We start from the raw sequence: 17,465 nt of genomic DNA, 5'->3' as shown, positions 1-17,465 counted from the left end.
GATTGACAACAACACATTCAAAATTTAACCAGATGAAAAACTAACAATACATGTTTAATGAAATAAGTGCTCATCCTATATAAATCACAAACTATTTAGACTTTAACAACAACTAATTCATGATTAATAACAGCACATTCGAACGATAACAAGATTGAAAATCTAACAATATAAGTTTAATAAAATAAATGTTCACCCTGCATAAATGACAAACTATTATGGTTTTGGCAATAGCTAATTCTTGATTGACAACAACATATTCAAACTTTAACAATATTGAAAAAAATTGATAGAATGGATTTAATGAAACAAATGTTCACCCCTACATAAACAACAAGCAATTTGGGCTTTGACAACGACACATTTAAACATTAATAATCAATTCATGTTTCATTGTTTTTCTTTCATTAAAAGGAATAATTAAGTCATTTTCCAGTAAAATTTATTTTCGGCTAAGGGTCAATGTAGTGTAGTAAAAAATTAAAATCTGAAAGTCCTTCTTTGATTAAAAAAAAAATACCTTAAATGGTCCTCAATTGATATTTTACCTAAATGTCATTGCAATAATTTGATGTATTCAATTTGTGTTTTTAAAAAATCAAACATTTCAATTTAGTGATTCGTTGCAAGGCAACTCGCGTGTGCGTGTTCAAAAACTTTGAAGTGTGCGTTGGAACGGAAAATAGTCATAAGTTTAATCCGTCATTTGAAGTCAATTGGCTGCAAGCAAATCCTCTCTCCCTGTGGTTTTTTATCATCAACTTGTTAGTATATCCATCACGCCTTCTTCAGCACATTCACTTGAGTTGGGTTATCATGAGTTCAACCAGTATTTTATCCTTTGACATTTAGGTTAGGCCTTGCAATGCCTTCACTTTTTCCTTCTGTTTTTTTTTTTTTTTAACTTTGGTTTCTGATTAAAGCACATAATTGATAGCATGTCATATCATTATTCGCTTAGAGGTGTAACGGTTAGTACATGTTGGGTTTGCACACATCAATCCATGAAACTTCAACCAAATTAAAATTTGCAATTAAATTCGTCCACACTTGAAGTTTGCAAACTTCAATCTTAACACACTCTTGGTCTGTTACAAGCCAGCCTATACACGTCAGCAAAAGCAAAGCGATCGTATCGCTAAAGAAGTTTATATAGGAAAGCACTAACTCTAGATCGTTGAGGTGAGAAAGGTTGCAGACCTTCTACCTTTCTGCTGCGTGTTCCTCTCTTCACGTCTCTTTCTGATAAGTTGCATAAATTTCACTATAAAAAATGTTAAGCCACCAGGAGCAGAAAAAATATATATACAGGCGGATCTATTCATGCTTCTACAAAAATATATTGCTGTCTGTGAATAGACAAAAAAGAAAAAAGAAAAGAATGGAATTCACAGTCATTAAAGAAATTTCTACCCTCTTTCTATACCAAAAAGTACAATTACCAATTTATCAGATTGAGCATGGATAAAATGTTGTGCGTGACGAACCTCAAAGGTGAAACCAGCATATAGATGTAACTTCTTGGCCCCACAATCAAATCAAGAGCTACCAATTCATGCTCTTTTCTTTTTGCAAGTGACATTTTCTTAGTCACTTCATCCAGATTACTTCAGCAGGAAACCATCATGAACCAGAGAACTGCTGTGAAAAATCAAATCTTCTTTCATTTTCCTTCCATACTTCCAACTGGTGAAAGTTTCTCTGCCAGGTCTTCCAGCAAATCATGATATTCAGTGAATACAGCGTGCGACTGTAGAGCATAGATAACCAGAGGAACAGGACATTATTTTTCTTATTAGTATTGTCATTTTATTATTATAATTCACGTTGATAAACGATAAAAGCCATACCTGCAAGGTATTGCTGTATGCTTTCCACAACCGAACATCGTGCCGGAACAGATCAAAAAGAACCTTGATTTCACCACAATAAAATAAATGCAATGGTCAACAAAGTTAACTCCAACCAAATGGCTTCAGAACCATGAATGATGTAAATACGACAAACTATCCATAGACTCAGATACAGCCACCTCTTCAACAGAGAAAAGGAATATAAAATTTAGGGAGAATGACAAAAAAGTCTCAACCGTGTTAAAATTTAAAAAATAAATTGCAAATTCATCACAAAGCAGTTGCAAAATTGAGTGATGGACTTGCAAATTTATGAAGTTTAACACTTGGAACTTAATTTGAATTAATTGATCCTTTTGGGACCTCTCTGTCATTCTCCCTAAAATTTATGAGCAACTGACTTTTTGTAGCATGTGAATGATTGGCAAATCGTTCTGCCTCTTTTGCCTTAAAGGAATTCTAAAACCAAACCCTATTTATTCGCTAAAAAGCTATACTAAAACAAGAGTGCTTTATCACAGTCTCTATGCCATGACCCAAAATATTATACTATTATAGGGATAATAGCAAGAAGAAAAAATGCATGAGACATCTTTCTCCAAAGTACAGCTCAAAATGTTTCCATGCATTTTAATCCATCCAAATTTAATATTATCTGCTGACCATACTGAATTTTATGTTGATGAATTGATGCTACTAATGTCAATCAATTCCACCAATGTCATTTTCTCCGACAGCTATGTACTAACGAAATGCCTTCCCCCAAAAGACATCGGCTTCATAGATGCAAAACAATAAAAAGTAGGTGATATATTAAACAATGAAGCAGATGTTGGTTATATTTCATGTGATATCTAAAGAATGTTGGGTCCATTGTGATTATTCCTTAAAAGGAACATCTCAGTCATAGACAACTCAAAAGCAATCACTCAAACCAAATTTAGCTGTAGAATACTTTTTAAGTACGAAAACAGGGAACATTTGCCAGCACTCAGTGGGTGCCAAGAGGTTCATTAAGAAGCCATAGTAAGAAGAATTTTCCATTTGCAATTCAAAAAAGTTCAAATTTCCTCTTCGCTTTATCAAAACATGTTATGAAGGGCATCTTACAATTAAGTACAAGCAATTTGTTTTCCCAAGGAAAAAAGGCCATGTCATGAGAATCTTAGAAATCATTATCTAGTATCAAACATACCTCAGATCGTCGTAAGAGGGTCGCCAAGACAACTATCCATTCTTTGAACTTAACGGAACACATGTGTGACAAGAGAAATTCTGCATCCAATCGGCTCTGTAATGTTTCCATTTGAAGCTGACAACACAGGAGTGTTCAATAAGCAGGAGGAAGAAAGACGAGAATATAGCTACAAATAATCTAGAGAACTTAAGTCACAATTCAAGATCTGCTTCATATGTGATAAGGAAAGCATCATCAACAACAACAAACTGTCCTTGGTCTCCCTCTACATCTCTATAACTTCCACGATTGATAAAATATCACAAGATATTTTAGAGTGCAACTGATTGAATTTATCAATCCTTAATGACAAAATTACCTAACAAACCCTTGCATTTTTTTAAAAACTTCAGGCTACAACAAAATTGAGCAAGAAAAGGCAGAGTTTCATACTAAAGTACCAAACCAATGGGCTTGAGCAAACAAGCACCAAAGAAAGCAATATCAATGCATCAGAGTTTTTATGTAACAACACAACCCATATGAAAAGAGGGTGTTGAAAAGAAGAAAATTGAATGATTTATGGCCTGTTTGGTTTTTGTTCTCAGTTTTTGTTTTTGAAACCTATTTTGCAATATAGTTTTCAAACAAAAAATTCAAAACAAAACAAAAATTTGGTTATGTTAATTTAAAAAGTTTTAGGATTAAAAAATCAGTCAATAGTGAAGGTCACCGACAGTTAAAGATGGTGGCTAATGATAATTATTGATCGAGGTAACTGTAGTTTTTTCAATAATTAAATATAATGTATTTTGGAAATAAGAAAAATAAAATGAAAACAATTAGATTCAAAGCACTCATTCAAAAAAAAAATTTTAATTTTTTTAAACTGTTTTTGAAAACAGAAACCAAATAGGCCCTTGGTCACTCCAGAAAAAAAAAATTTATTAAGTCATAGCAACTTAAAGTAAACCTTTTGGCTTATTAGTTCAAGCCCTGATGCAAAATTCTCTAGCCGAGCACTCCCATATCTTTCACGTTGAAGATACTCCTGCAATTAATTGCCGTTAAACAGCTTAACCACTAAAACAAAAGAAAACAATCTGTTTGAAGGGAGACGTTAGAATAAGGAACTAGCAAAGTCTTACTACTAAATCAAACTGAGTTCCTTTGACAAATGCTACAAGCTTTGAGAGCTCTTTCCCAGACATCAAATAGCTAGCATGGTTTTCTAAAATATTCTTAACGGAAGTAACATGGGCACTCTGCTCTTTGAACGAGGTGCTGATTAAAAAAAAAAAAATTGTTAGGATGATTGGTACTCGTCATGTCCATGCTGTGAGAAACACAAAGGACATTCACTAAGAGTACATCTACCTTTTATTCAATGACTGTCTCTGGTGACTAGAACCAAAAAGAAAGTAACCCAAAAATCTGGGAGACAACGAGTCATTTGATGCATGATCAAATTCCCTACCAGATCTTAGCAAGAACCTCACCTGAGGACCAAAAACAAAAATAATTAAAGAAAAGGCATTAGTTCTTCTGTAAAAGACATACTGCTGATCAACCAAATAGATAAACAATCCTAGTTGCAAAATAGTACCAGCTCCCCAGCAAGTTCGTACAAAGATTCATCAAGTGTAGCCTGCATATGTTTCACAATCATCACCATTGATATGGCTTGAATTGATCAAAGCTAACGAAGAACAAATGAGCGAAAAAATTTAGCTCAAACCTGTAGTAACCTTAAAGCACAGTACTGACTAATAGCAGGGCCTTCAAGTTTAGCAATCACCTGTTATATTTAAGATATTAATTGATCATTTATTCTAAAGATCAGGGTAGATAACTTCACATAACACCACATCATCTGCAAATCCCTCTCACCAAGTAAATAATTTTCTTCTCATACCACTTTGCAATGAAGAAAATTCAGGAACCATATTAAAGCCATTAAGCAAGTCCCACAAGTAAGAAAACAAACAACCCAAAAGTGCCCCTTCCTCTTAATGTAATAAGGTGCAATTGTGTGGATCAACTCGACTGAAATATTGTGTAATAAGAATATCTCATGAAAAAATTTAACAAACAAATCAACTCTAAAATGCCACCAATGTCACGAATTAGATGATGCAGCACTCAAATATAAACCAGCAGCATTTATTGGGTGCCTAAGGTATTGCCTTCTGCTATACAGCCAATGAAGAAGAGTCCCATATCAAATATCAAAAGAAGACACACGGATGTAATTTTGTATAAAAAAATAATTCTTCAATGCTTGTGTTACCAAAAATAAAAAATTACTACGCAAAGTGTGCCAAAGAATTTCTCCATAAACTAATTCAACAAAAAATTACAAGCCTCAACCAAAGCAATAAACAAAGAGAAACAAGTATAAACAAAAAGTTCAACTCTATCCATGTATTATGATGGGGTTGGGGGGATTTTCTCTTTCCAAGGGAAGGACTTAGCCCTTAAAGGAAGAAAGATATATTAAAAAGAAGAAACATAAGCCATAACTTATCCACAGGTTAAGGGGGAAAAACAAAAAATATATATAAAGGGAAATCATGCTTACAAGTATGTAGCAAGCAGCAGTGCGATACCATCTACGTTGAAAGCATTCCTCAAACAATCTACTTAAAAACAAAGCAAAGAAAATCATTTATATAATTAAAATACAGCAATGCAACAAACCCTACAGTTTATACTAAGAACTAATATATAAAATTCATGTAACTTCATTTTGGAGAAGCAACAAAAGAACCCTATAAATGTAATAAATTCCTTTGCATCTTTGAGTATTAAAATTTTATTCAAAATAGCAGAGATTGCGTCCATTCTAAATAGCTGCATCTAAACCACTGTTGTTTTATAAATTAGAAATGTGATCATTGTCACACTTCAATTTTCTTCATATCATTTGAATTAGAAATAAGAAAACAATCATAAAAATGAAATATCAAGTTTCTATTCTTTTTCTTTTTCTTTTTGCATCCAGCATGCAAAAACACATACTGCAAAACTACTTCCTTTCTATCAAGTGTTTTATTAGAGATTTATTAGAGAGAGAGATGAAACCTGATGTGCAAGAAAACTACTTGACAAGTACCCCGTAAAAAGAATCCAGCAGCCATTAGCAAGTCCATGAGTTAAGATATTAGCCAGAGAATAGATCTTTAATTGAATCTAAGTTTAAAATAATAGTCAACAACTAGAGAACATAGGTTTTCCCTTTTTCTTACATGACAGAGTGTAATGAACAGCTTGAGTACACTTCACAGTCAGTTAAAATTAAAATTCAAGATAAATATAGAAAGAATAAGGATAATAGATGCTTGAAGGACATACTCAGCTGATTTTCCTGCAGCAGAGAATAAATCTGCCCAATGACGACCGTCAGTTTTTCTGGCAACACTTACAACAACATCAAGGTACTCTGGAAAGTTTCTGATCAAATCACAGGTCTTCTCCAGAAGAGAGCGTTTAGCCGGTTTAGACACGGCAATCTGGTTCTTATTCACGTTTTGCCTGCAGCAATTTAATTGGAAAGTAACCAGACAAGATAAAATAAATTGAAAGTAAAAAAAAATCGATCCATGAAACTTCTATGCTCAAGCGTGCAAAAAAAAAAACTGAGAACTACCAGCTTCCAATATGATCAACAGGTAATGATTTAAGGAGAGCTTATATTTTTCCACCGTAACATCATAAAGCTTAGATTGGAGTAATGTTCTTAACATCACAGTAGCTTTCCTGAAATACTAAACCATGCCATATTTAGTTCAAGACTCCCACTTTGCGAACCCAATAAGCCATCCAATGCTAGTGGAAAAAGCAGTAAGGTTGATCATTTGGATCAAATGAAGCTACACTTGGCAGACCTAATCATACTCATATGCATGAAAATGGAATTCAATGCACCAGGACAGGATCATGTTTCACCAATCATGGGACTACTAGTGGAGTCATCAGATTCTAACAATTCAAAAAATGTGGACATCTACAGCTGATTTGTAAGGTGTCTGGGGTTAATCCTTTTGAGCCATCCTTGGCAAAAGAACCTGACCAAAATACTAAAGAAATGTACATCTTTTGGTGGACCAAAACCTTTTCGTTACAACCATTCCCAAAATTGACATTCCCTTCATCATCTCTCTATCAAATAAAAGGAGAAGGAAACTGATTTGATATGGTGATGGCTTCACTCTATTAGTGTTCATTGAAATCATCCCAACAAGACAATTACCTGGATATATCTGCCTCGAATACTGTGAAAAGAAGCCACTCTAGACAATGTGAAAAATGAGGCTTCTCTGCTGATAGTTCTGCAAGTCTTAAAGCTTCCTCAATTTTGTCCCTCTAACAGCCAAAAAAATAGTAAGAAAAGAATCGCACAGGATTTTTTAAAATTTTTTATAGAAAAAGAAGAATCCATTAATACAAGAAACAAGAACAGGATTGGAAAAAAGAGCACATTAAAAACCTAGGAGTATAACTAAATTACAATACTATGCCTGCAAATCTCTCTAAACTGACTTCAAACCTAGAAAAGTAATCATTTAAGCCACAGCAAGTGCCTGAAGGGAGTTTGACGAAGAAGAAATTTAGTCCACAAAGAGACCATAATGATGGACTCTTAATTTTTTAGGGGCCCAAATAAATAAATGATATCAACTATCTTCCAAGGACTAGATCAAAACAGAGTATGCATCTTCCATGGACCCAAATGACAATTGAAGTTTAATAAATTCAATACCTGAAGAAGGTGCCGAAGTAGGCAGTGCAATATTGTTTGTGCTTGAGGAGTTGGTTCAAAACATGGGAATTCTGTACTTGCTGAAAATGACATTCTCTGAGAAACACCAACAACCACACCAACATTTGGAAGGAGTCCCAGAGGGTATACTTCACGATCAAACTCCAATTCCGGGTCCAACTAAAAAAATTCAATGAGTCCCAACTCAGCAAATACACTACATCTAGAACCAAACTCCAGCAAAGTTGCATCAGAGCCTAAAAATACCATTTTTCCTAGTTTTTGTATATCTACCAGCTAAAACATAAAGATTTTAATGTCCTTGTTCAACATCAAAAAGAAACAATGAGAATTAAGAAGAGAAAATATAGTTTTTGGTCCTTCGGAGATTTATGCCTCAACTAATTAATCCTAAATCTTAGTGTTAATTTTCTTAACATGCTTGTGCTTGGATAAATCCATTTTACCTGAATAGCTTAAGCTACTTAATTAGGATTGCTACAAATTTATATGCCCTTCATTTTCTAACTACTTTTAGATGTGGAACTTCTTTCAAAGCTCATCTCCAACACCACACATCAAATGAAACTGGACTTGGCTCACACTTCTTTCTGAGTCCAGTTATCATTTGGGCCCATTGTGATTTGCCTGAGCTTGTATTCTTTTGAGTCTCAAGAGCCTCAGGTCACTACTTTCATTTTTCTTCATCGTCTATACTTGTACTCTTGAACCTCAGAAGCCTTAGGTCCAGCAATTTATTTTTCACAATTCCAGATCTTATGAAAGCTAGGCCTCTTTTCTTTTTCTTTCTCTATTGCTCTGATAAAATGTTAATTTTTCATATTTACTTGTGCTTATGCTCGTTCATTTCACTAAAATAGCTCAGGTTACTTGAGTAGGATTGCCACAAGCTTAAGTCATTCATTTTTCTTATTACTTTTAAACCCTGAAAAATTTATACCTCCAACTACACAATTGAGTCCCTAAAAGTTTTTGACTTGAAACTCAATAGTCCCTCTTATTACATACTCCAGGACAAACAAGCCACAAATCTAAAAGATCCGACCAAACTTAGCATTTCATAACTTCAAGCATTAAATAGTTAAAACGTGATGGTGTATTTTTCAGAAAATCAAAAGTACATTCCCCCCCCCAAAAAAAAATGTCATAAGGAAAAGTCAAATTTCTTGCCAAGCTATTCAGTTATAAGAAAACCAGAATATGAAGCCAATCAACAGAAATTAAGATCTCACATGGACCAACAAATATACAAAATTCTAATGATTATGATATCCAATAGACAAAGTTATGAAATCATTGCAGTATCAAATGTTAAAGAAAATAGATATATAAATTACTTAACTATAAAGTTCCTTATGCATGCTAGTCAATGCAGTCTACTACATATAAACAGCCAGTATAGTTATCTATATGCAGACCTGCAAAAAATCCTCTTGCTTATACGAATCAGCACCTGGAGATGGATACCAAACCTGTAAAATTAAACAAGCATAAATAAAATTTTCAGACAAAGTAAAATGGGAATAAACTAGAGATTAAATCAAAAGTTGGCACTAAACCGAGTAAAATACAATGGTGTACATACTGGACACAAGAAAATTCTTGACAGTTAATTACCTGCATGCCTCGGTGACCATAATCTAACCATGAAACTTCCTCAATTAAATTTGTTTTATCCTCTGAATGGCCACAAGTAACCCAAAACAATTCAACTGAATCAGTAAGCTTTCTCTCACGTCCATCATCCAAATCAAGAAGTGAAAGCTCTCCATTTGCTCTCAATATCAAACACCTAGAAGAAATCATTTTCAAGAGGAATGTAACATGAAAAGTATACAACCTTCATCCCACTTTTTTAGTTACCTTAGCCTAACCAGCATTTTAAGGAATCAAATTAAGGTTATATTTTGTAAAAAGAAAAAGAATAAATATTCGCTCTTGGCCTTCACAATAAAGATAAAAACGGCTCACTGTAGGAAGGTACATAAATTCTTATGTCCAATCCCAGCAGCAATAGAAGTAGGTGACTTTTTCTATGCTTAAATTGGTATAGGAAAAGGGTTGTATGGGATACTTAAGTGTAATATGTAATGACTTCTCTAATGGTGACAGTTTACTTGGACCATATAAATTAGAAGAGGCAAAATTGATCTGGACAAAAAGAATATATGCTGTTCATGAGGCATACCTTGCTGGTTCTCTAGCTAATGAATCTGACACTGACGAGACATAATTGTTTGACATAGACTCTGTAGAACTTGGATCAGGAATAAAGCGCATTGCTGCAGGGTGGCTCTTGGCAGTCATGATAGAAAGTTCTCGTACTGTAGAAAGCTGTTTGCCATGTTATAACTTAAAAATGTATGGTAAACAAGGTTTATTGAAGGAACTTCAAATACAAAGCAAAATAAGTTTCAACATATCAAAGAAGAGCATCATTCATAACAAGAGAATAAAAACAACAAAAGTATGCATTTACCTGTAAATCTGGATTTCCTGAAGGTGTCAATTCACCAATTAAGTTTACATGGAATATGTGGACATCAAAAGGTTTATATGTAACCAGTATATAATCTTGATAGACATCCATCACCATTGGTTTAGCAAGCAGTGATTTTCGACAGAGTAATGAACTTTGATCGAGGTGATATCTTGGATAGAAGAGCAACTCATACCTGAAACATGTACTTTAAGAACATTAGGAAAAGAGCAAAATGGTTCCATAAATTGCAGTGTGGTTCAGAAAGAGTTACAGAAATCAGCTTTTATAAGACCAGTACTTAACATAACTGAGAAAGAAAAATGCCAAGAGCCTCTTGGCTCAATGGCACCCCATACCAAACACCCCCGTAAAAGCAGGAGGTTGTGGGTTGAGAGCTCCAAGTAGTGTAGGGGTGAACGTGAGAGTGTGAAGAGAGTGTGTCAACCTTCCCTTTGGAGAAGGGTTAGGTTAGGTGTGTGTGGTTGATCCCTTTCAAAAACCCAAAAAAATGAGAGAAATTGAGAGCCATCCAAATTGAGGCTTCATAATGAATATGCACTGAAGTATATCAATTGACTGCAAAGAATCTACATCTGAGTATCCGACACACCAAACTTGTAAAAATCAACTACGTGCAACATTTAGATACAGCAAAGTATCTCACGTGTTGGAAGAATCAATATAGTTGCAGACGACAACAATCTTCCCCAGCCATAACAAACCTTTGCATTGAATCTTTTGTTCCTGGGTAACATCTCCAAAAACTCGCCATCTTCTTAATCGTATATCATACAATATCAAACCATGGAGGCCAGCAACAGCTAAGTACATTCCATCCTTGCTAGCTGCAACATGTTGAACAGGCCAGTTTTGGGAGATATAAGAAACCTGCACATTTTTAAACTTTGTCTTCATTCAGTGAAAGACACCAAGCAAAACACTAAGATTTTCATAACCAAACACAGTTCGAATTTGACCCCAAAAGGAAAAGCACATAACTGGAAGATTAAGATGCAGCATTTTGAGCTCATCAGTCTCTTCTGATTGCACAATAAGTAACCGGTCTTCCCCATAAATTACTTGCCGGATGTATGTGGTTCCTGAAACACCTCTGCTAAGACAGCATTTGCCAAAAGAGAATGAGAGAACTCTCTCTGAAGATTCCTCCTCAACAGCATAAAGTCTATACCCATATTCATCCCACTGCAAAAGTGAGGTGCCACCCATCAATGGTTCATATTTAGACTCTTGGTTTGGCTTAGCCATTGGAGAAGATACAGAACTTAAACCTATTTGTCGAATTGTAGACATCAATCGACATCCAGAAACAGACCAAACTGCAAATCCCCTCAATTTCCACCCAACAGCAAATGCAGAGTTATCAGGTGTCCAAGCAATGCAATTAACAGAACCAGTGTCATCCATAGAGTATCTGCAAAAGAGTCAGACTCGTCATACTTCATGACTTAGATCCAACATCATCAAAATTGGCTAAATGCATAAATCCCAATCTAGTGAAATTCTGAAAATAAGGAGAAAGTGATTATTACAAACATATTTTATATATGCTGAGCTATACATGAGCTCATTATATCTAAGATGCACTGGGAGATGAAATTTATTGCACTAAATATGGTCGGTCTTCAATTTAGAGATGATAATAAAAATTAAAGATTAATCAAATGGCAGCACTAGGATTGAAGAACATGGTATGATACCAAAAAATTAGAGGAAGCATGTGAGGAGCAAAATGAACAAGACATAATGTTATTTAAAAATAAAATAAAACAGATTACCCCCAGTCATACAAAGAGACTGTGCGTATAAGTGATGCAGATTTGCCCAGATCATATAATTCAACTGTGCCTCTTCTGGTACCAACAGCTAGAATTTGCTGCTCTGGAGCCATTGAAGCACATACAGCATCACCACAAGCCAACCTCTTTTCAGATTTAATGGAGTCAACCTGCTTTAAACCTTTCTTACTTACAGAACATGAGACAAGTTGCCCATCAGAATACAAGACAAAAAGCAACCTTAATAGAAGACAAAGCTCTAGCTGGATAATTGCAGATTTTCTAGGGGCATTGTTGTTGGACATAAGAACCTTTGGATGACTTTTAGGAGAAAGGCCATTGCCTAGAGCAAGTGGTACTTGAGAATCTTCAACACTACCATGAGGATGTGGATCAAATGCAAAAGCCCCACCAAACTGTTCAGGAGAACATGGAATGATGATCATGTTTAAAGTTAAAAGCAAAACTGATGAAATATAAGAATAATATATTTTGAAGAAAGCTAGATTAGTAGATTATTATTTTAGGAAAAAAATAAGTTTTCTTGTTATTTTAACATGTTGTTTTCTGTGTTATTTTAATATTTTGTAAAAGGAAATCTGAAAAGTAGCTTTATATGGATGAGTAATTAAGGTTTCCTTTATAGGCAGGCAACTTTAGTGTAAATAGACTAGGCTTTACTCTTGTAAAAAAAAAAAAAACACTTGATGAATGAATGAATATCATGAGTAAAGTTTGATAGCTCTCCCTCTCTCTACGTCTATCTCCCTCTCTTGCTCCCCCACTATTATGTACTTCATCTTCTTCATTTCTCCCTCCTTATTTCTGGTTTCTCTCTACTCTCTGCTAGTGTGTGTGTGTTGCATCAGTTTGGTATTAGAGCTAGTGTTTCTACCTTGCTTGTTTCCATCACCTGAAAATCACAGAAAACTTGCCTAAAAACCTTCAAAACCCTCTGTTTCATGCTGCCTACCCAGAAACCCCTACTTCCTAATGCCAGATCACCAAACCACCACCACCATTGTGTTCAAGAGAAGGAATCCGATTAAAACCCGAAGTCCCGCCTCCATCCTCCGCCACACATGCCTCCACACACCGGTGGAGTGCTCTGCACGTGAGCTTCACGCGCCCCATGTGCCAATGACAACCCCTGCACGTGACTTCATACACCAACATAAATAGTGTCCAGAATCTGAATTTTTGCATTTTTGGTTGCTTTCAAGGAGTTTTCTACAGTTTTGAGCAACTTGAGAGTCCCAAATCATCATTCAAAGATTAGTTTGGGGAAAAGTTTCATCTTCAAGGCTCTAAAGTTATGTTGGTAAGGCCAATTACCCTCTCAATACCTGTTAGTTCATTGTTTTTTGTGTTGTTTTGCATGGTTCCTTCTGTTCAAACCTATCTTATGTGCAAGACATCATTTGTGAGTCTAGTTTGTGTTTATTATGTCCTGAATTACTAATAGTTACCTTGAGGAATCTCGTAAGGATCATAAGGAAGATGAGAAACAAAAATTTCAAGAGTTCAAGGAGTATATGCATAGTAAGGTTGATGAAATTTTAAGAGCTATCACATGTGTGTGTGAACAACGTGCTGTGGGAAAAACTTTGTCAAGACCTAGAGAGGATCATGATTCTTTTGTGGCACTAGAAAATAGTATCCTCAATCAAAAGCCTTCACCTATGTCAATTATGCAAAAAAAAAAAAAAGATACTAACAATATTAGTGGTCCTGAAATTGGAAGCTTAGTTATGGAAGAAGTCAAGGCAATAACTGAGGCTAGCACAAATGTTATTAAGAAACAAGAAAAAGAGGCTGATTTAGAAGAAATATCCATGAAATATGAAGGCATGAGTCTTGAATTGAATCAAGGTTTGAAATGGTAGCCAAAGATCTTGAATCACAAGCCTTAGATTTATCAAGTTAGGGATCTATGTGCTACACCATTCGCTACAAAGGTTGTTTTGGTTATGAAAGAACATATTGGTTTCCCATTTGACAGCAGCCTCTACAACTAACCTTGTTCATTGGGAAGGTTTTCCAAATCACTATTATCACATTTCTTACTCTCCACATGGTCTCATTTTCCACTACCTTGCATGTTGGAAAGAATCTCCAGATTAGTTGCTACAGGGAGGAATTTCCTACATTGCGTTCTAGTGGAGTTACATCAACTTTTTTACTCTCCAAAGGAGAGTTCCATCAAGCAAGGGAGAATGGATGAAATATAACAATAATATATTTTGAAGAAAACTAAGCTAGTAGATTATTATTATTTTCAAAAAAATCGGTTTTCTTGTGTTATTTTAATATGTTGTTTCCTTTGTGTTATTTTAATATTTTGTAAAAGGAAATATGAAAAGTGGCTTTATATGGATGAGTGATTGAGGTTTCCTTAATAGGCTGGCAACTTTAGCTTAAATAGACTAGGCTTTACTCTTGTGAAAAAAACACTTGATGAATGAAGTATTTTGATTGAGTCAGGTAGCTTCCCCCTCTCTCTTTCGTCTGTCCCTCCCTTTCTTCTTCTTTCTCTGTCTTCTCTCTCCCTTCTCTGTTTCTGCCTCTAATCTCTCCCTCTCTCGGTTTCTATTTCTCCCCACTCTCTCCCTTTGTTCATATCTATGCAAGTGTGTGTGAGTGTGTCTTACATCAAAAACATTACAGAAAAATCTGTTGAATATTAGCACTATATCAATGCCTGAAGAAAATGAGTCAAATGGAAATGGATGGTGCAAATTGCTGAATTTGATATATTCAAATTACCTCTCCCTTCCAAGATATACTGTACAAAGTTCCATCAGAAAGTCCAAGCAGCATGTGTTTATTGTCACTTACAATATTGCTCCTGACAAAAAGGTCATAAAAGGAAAAGTTTCAAGATCACACAGAAAATGGCTTCATAATTTGAACCATATAGGGCAAAGCGAAGCACAAAACCTGACATTTTCCAGGAAGCATTCAAAAATGGTGGTATGTTGTATTAAAAGATGAACTGACTTTGGAAGATTAAAAGGGGGAGAGTGGCTGAAATAGGATTCATGTAACCCAATTGTTACAATAGATAGACCCAGAAGATGGCAGATAGACATGGTTACTCTGACAAGCATTTTCATGCAATCATGGGAAAGTATATGGTTACTCTGACAAGCATTTTCATGCAATCATGGGAAAGTATACTTTCGAAAGTTGTTTAAGCCATATAATTTTTATTCTACTACTCAGTATAATTCCATGCTATTATACTGTCTGAATTTCCAACTCATAACTTAATCATGAAAGTACAATGCCTAAAACAGATATGTTGATCAAGCTCCTTCAAAAAAAAAAAAAAGTGAAATCCAAGGTACGGCCAGGTTTATGATAATGAAGGTAGGTCTGGTGGCCAAAGGGAGAAGAAAAAGTAATGTCAATCATGGAAAACATAGCATAAACAATTCACATAACGGCTGTTGCATCTCAGTTATTATTCAACAATGCATATTCTTTTAATAGAGAAATGAGTGTCATTTCCATTCACATCTTTGTTCCCTTTCCCCTTCAATACCTAACATTATGCATCCCAAACATGGTCTGGCATCTTTCTATCCTTTCATAAATTTTGAAAATAAAAAACATTTGTATTTCTTATGGCGTTAATTACATAAGACAAAATCTCAGCATCACAATGATCATATCCCCGTTCATATCTTCCACTAGTAAAACTTCTGTTTGATTTTCTTAACTCAAACCAAGATGGTGACACCTACAGTGTCAAATCCTCCACAGCGAAGGGCACTTGTTCACTCAGAAGAAGAGAAATGGTAGCAAGGCGCAAAGCAGAGGGCTGCTTCCCTCCAATATGTATCCGTTTTTCTGAGACTTGTGCCTTGAAAATGTGAAGAAAGAAAGATGACGTCTGCAAGTAATATTATAAGAAAATACTTAAGCATTAGGAGCATCAACGTCATATGATAACGGAAACAGAAATATGTAATAGATTTAACAAGTCACAACAGAAATATATTATTTTGCGACAGAAATTGTTAGTAGTATGAACAATATAAGAATAGGAGATGAAATCAAGCACAGAATCTCACTAAAAAGAATCTCTAAATATGACTGAAGTTATTTTGTGGATAAGTTAACTATTCTGAATTTGAAGCAACAAGTGTCAAGGCTCTTCTTTAATCTCAGAACAGCATTGTCCTCAATAAGCTAGCAATTTTTTTCACCTGATTAGCAATAAGATTGACATTTTGACTTAAGATGTATATGCTTCACTGTTATATGCTACATTGCACAACGGGTTATTATAAATAGCATGCTAAATTAAACATGTGACCAAAAAATTCGAACAGCATAACACAGAAGTTCATCACAAGAATGAAAGGGAGCTTACGATAATGGCGATTAATTTGGCATCAGGGCTCCACACCGCCTGCAAATTTTCTCCTTCCCTTCGCAATGAATCTGAATCTCTCTTGTACTTCCCCAGTCTCACTTTATTCTGAACCCGATCCAAAAACCCAAAATTCAGTCAAACCCAGAATCCATTCTCTCCTCCACCCAATATCCACATTACAGACATCTACATCCATTAACTTCAGCTTTCTTTTCTTCTAGTACAAAAAAGTGATACACACAAATTCATAACAAAACGATTGATTCACATGAAGTGCAGATACATGTACCTGGGAAGCACTCCATAGCTCGAAGTGAGTGGGGGATACAACGAGTAATTGATGATTAATGACCTTGAGGTAAATAATCTTCTGGATTGAGGGACAGAGTCCCTGTTCAAGCGGAATGACCTGAGGCCATCCGTATGCCATATACATCTTCTCGTCCCGTGCTAGTTCTTAGATTTGCTTCAGATTAATGAAATTTAACATAGATCTGGGAACTGGAAAGAGTGAAAGGGAAATGTAAAGGAGATCACAAGCATTTTCTGGTGAAAACTGATGCAGCTGCCCCAGCTTGATCCACGATGAAGAAGAACGAATCTGAACTCCGACGGGTAGATAGGGGAAGTGAAAATAAAACTATTTTCCGCACCAAAAAAAGGGCAATTTCCACATAAATATTACAATAAATAAGGGTCCCCTCGAAGATTACAATGAAACTATTTTCCGTATACGTCAATTTTCGCCATGAAGTGAAGTCAAGAAATGCCAGGAAGAAAACAACGGACCAAGATGAACGGAGTAACAGAGGAATCAAACCTAATTTTTATTAGTGCACCCAAGAAATTACAAATATCACAACTTGGGCCACAAGAGTTTGGTACTAATTAACTACCTGATTTCTTATAAACAAAGATAAATATTATACTGATAACCCAAATTAATCGACCCAGTGTGATTTTTATTTTTTTTTTGGTGAATAGTGTGAT

The 17,465-nt window shown here is 35.1% G+C and overlaps 1 protein-coding gene across 4 annotated transcripts; it reads right to left on the bottom strand.

The window, feature by feature from the left end:
- Positions 1-1,001: 1,001 nt before the first annotated feature.
- LOC129290513 (uncharacterized) lies at positions 1,002-17,276 on the bottom strand. Of its 4 annotated transcripts, XR_008588421.1 has the most exons (24): positions 16,765-17,276; positions 16,473-16,580; positions 15,841-15,989; positions 14,858-14,939; positions 12,092-12,507; positions 11,295-11,727; positions 10,960-11,183; positions 10,293-10,488; positions 10,002-10,147; positions 9,431-9,605; positions 9,232-9,285; positions 7,793-7,972; positions 7,283-7,395; positions 6,385-6,564; positions 5,612-5,669; positions 4,769-4,828; positions 4,637-4,678; positions 4,408-4,529; positions 4,179-4,314; positions 4,004-4,081; positions 3,049-3,165; positions 1,851-1,913; positions 1,488-1,750; positions 1,002-1,242 (listed from the first exon to the last, which is right to left on the bottom strand). XR_008588421.1 is itself a non-coding variant. In XM_054927298.1 (23 exons), exons 1-23 carry the CDS (start codon positions 16,909-16,911, stop codon positions 1,664-1,666), a joined length of 3,366 nt encoding a protein of 1,121 aa, XP_054783273.1. In that variant the 5' UTR covers positions 16,912-17,276; the 3' UTR covers positions 1,002-1,663. The 4 variants fall into 4 exon arrangements, 3 of the variants coding, with proteins under 3 accessions (XP_054783273.1, XP_054783274.1, XP_054783275.1); XM_054927298.1 differs by having other exon boundaries at positions 1,002-1,750; XM_054927299.1 differs by lacking the exons at positions 16,473-16,580; positions 16,765-17,276 and having other exon boundaries at positions 1,002-1,750; positions 15,817-15,849.
- Between the last annotated feature and the right edge of the window lie 189 nt (positions 17,277-17,465).

Source organism: Prosopis cineraria, unplaced genomic scaffold (genome assembly GCF_029017545.1).
Source record: "Prosopis cineraria cultivar Desert tree isolate PC_DT_omini unplaced genomic scaffold, ASM2901754v1 PC13, whole genome shotgun sequence".
Classification (NCBI taxonomy): Eukaryota; Viridiplantae; Streptophyta; class Magnoliopsida; order Fabales; family Fabaceae; genus Prosopis; species Prosopis cineraria.
This window is presented reverse-complemented; position numbering and strand designations above follow the sequence as displayed.

Excerpts from the sequence above, each read along its gene's own strand:
- LOC129290513 (XM_054927298.1), bottom strand. The coding sequence starts at position 16,911 with ATGTATATGGCATACGGATGGCCTCAGGTCATTCCGCTTGAACAGGGA. Across the intron at positions 16,581-16,764 it reads AGCTATGGAGTGCTTCCCAG|AATAAAGTGAGACTGGGGAA; the intron begins GTACATGTATCT and ends GATCGGGTTCAG. Across the intron at positions 4,829-5,611 it reads CTGCTGCTTGCTACATACTT|GTGATTGCTAAACTTGAAGG; the intron begins GTAAGCATGATT and ends TAAATATAACAG.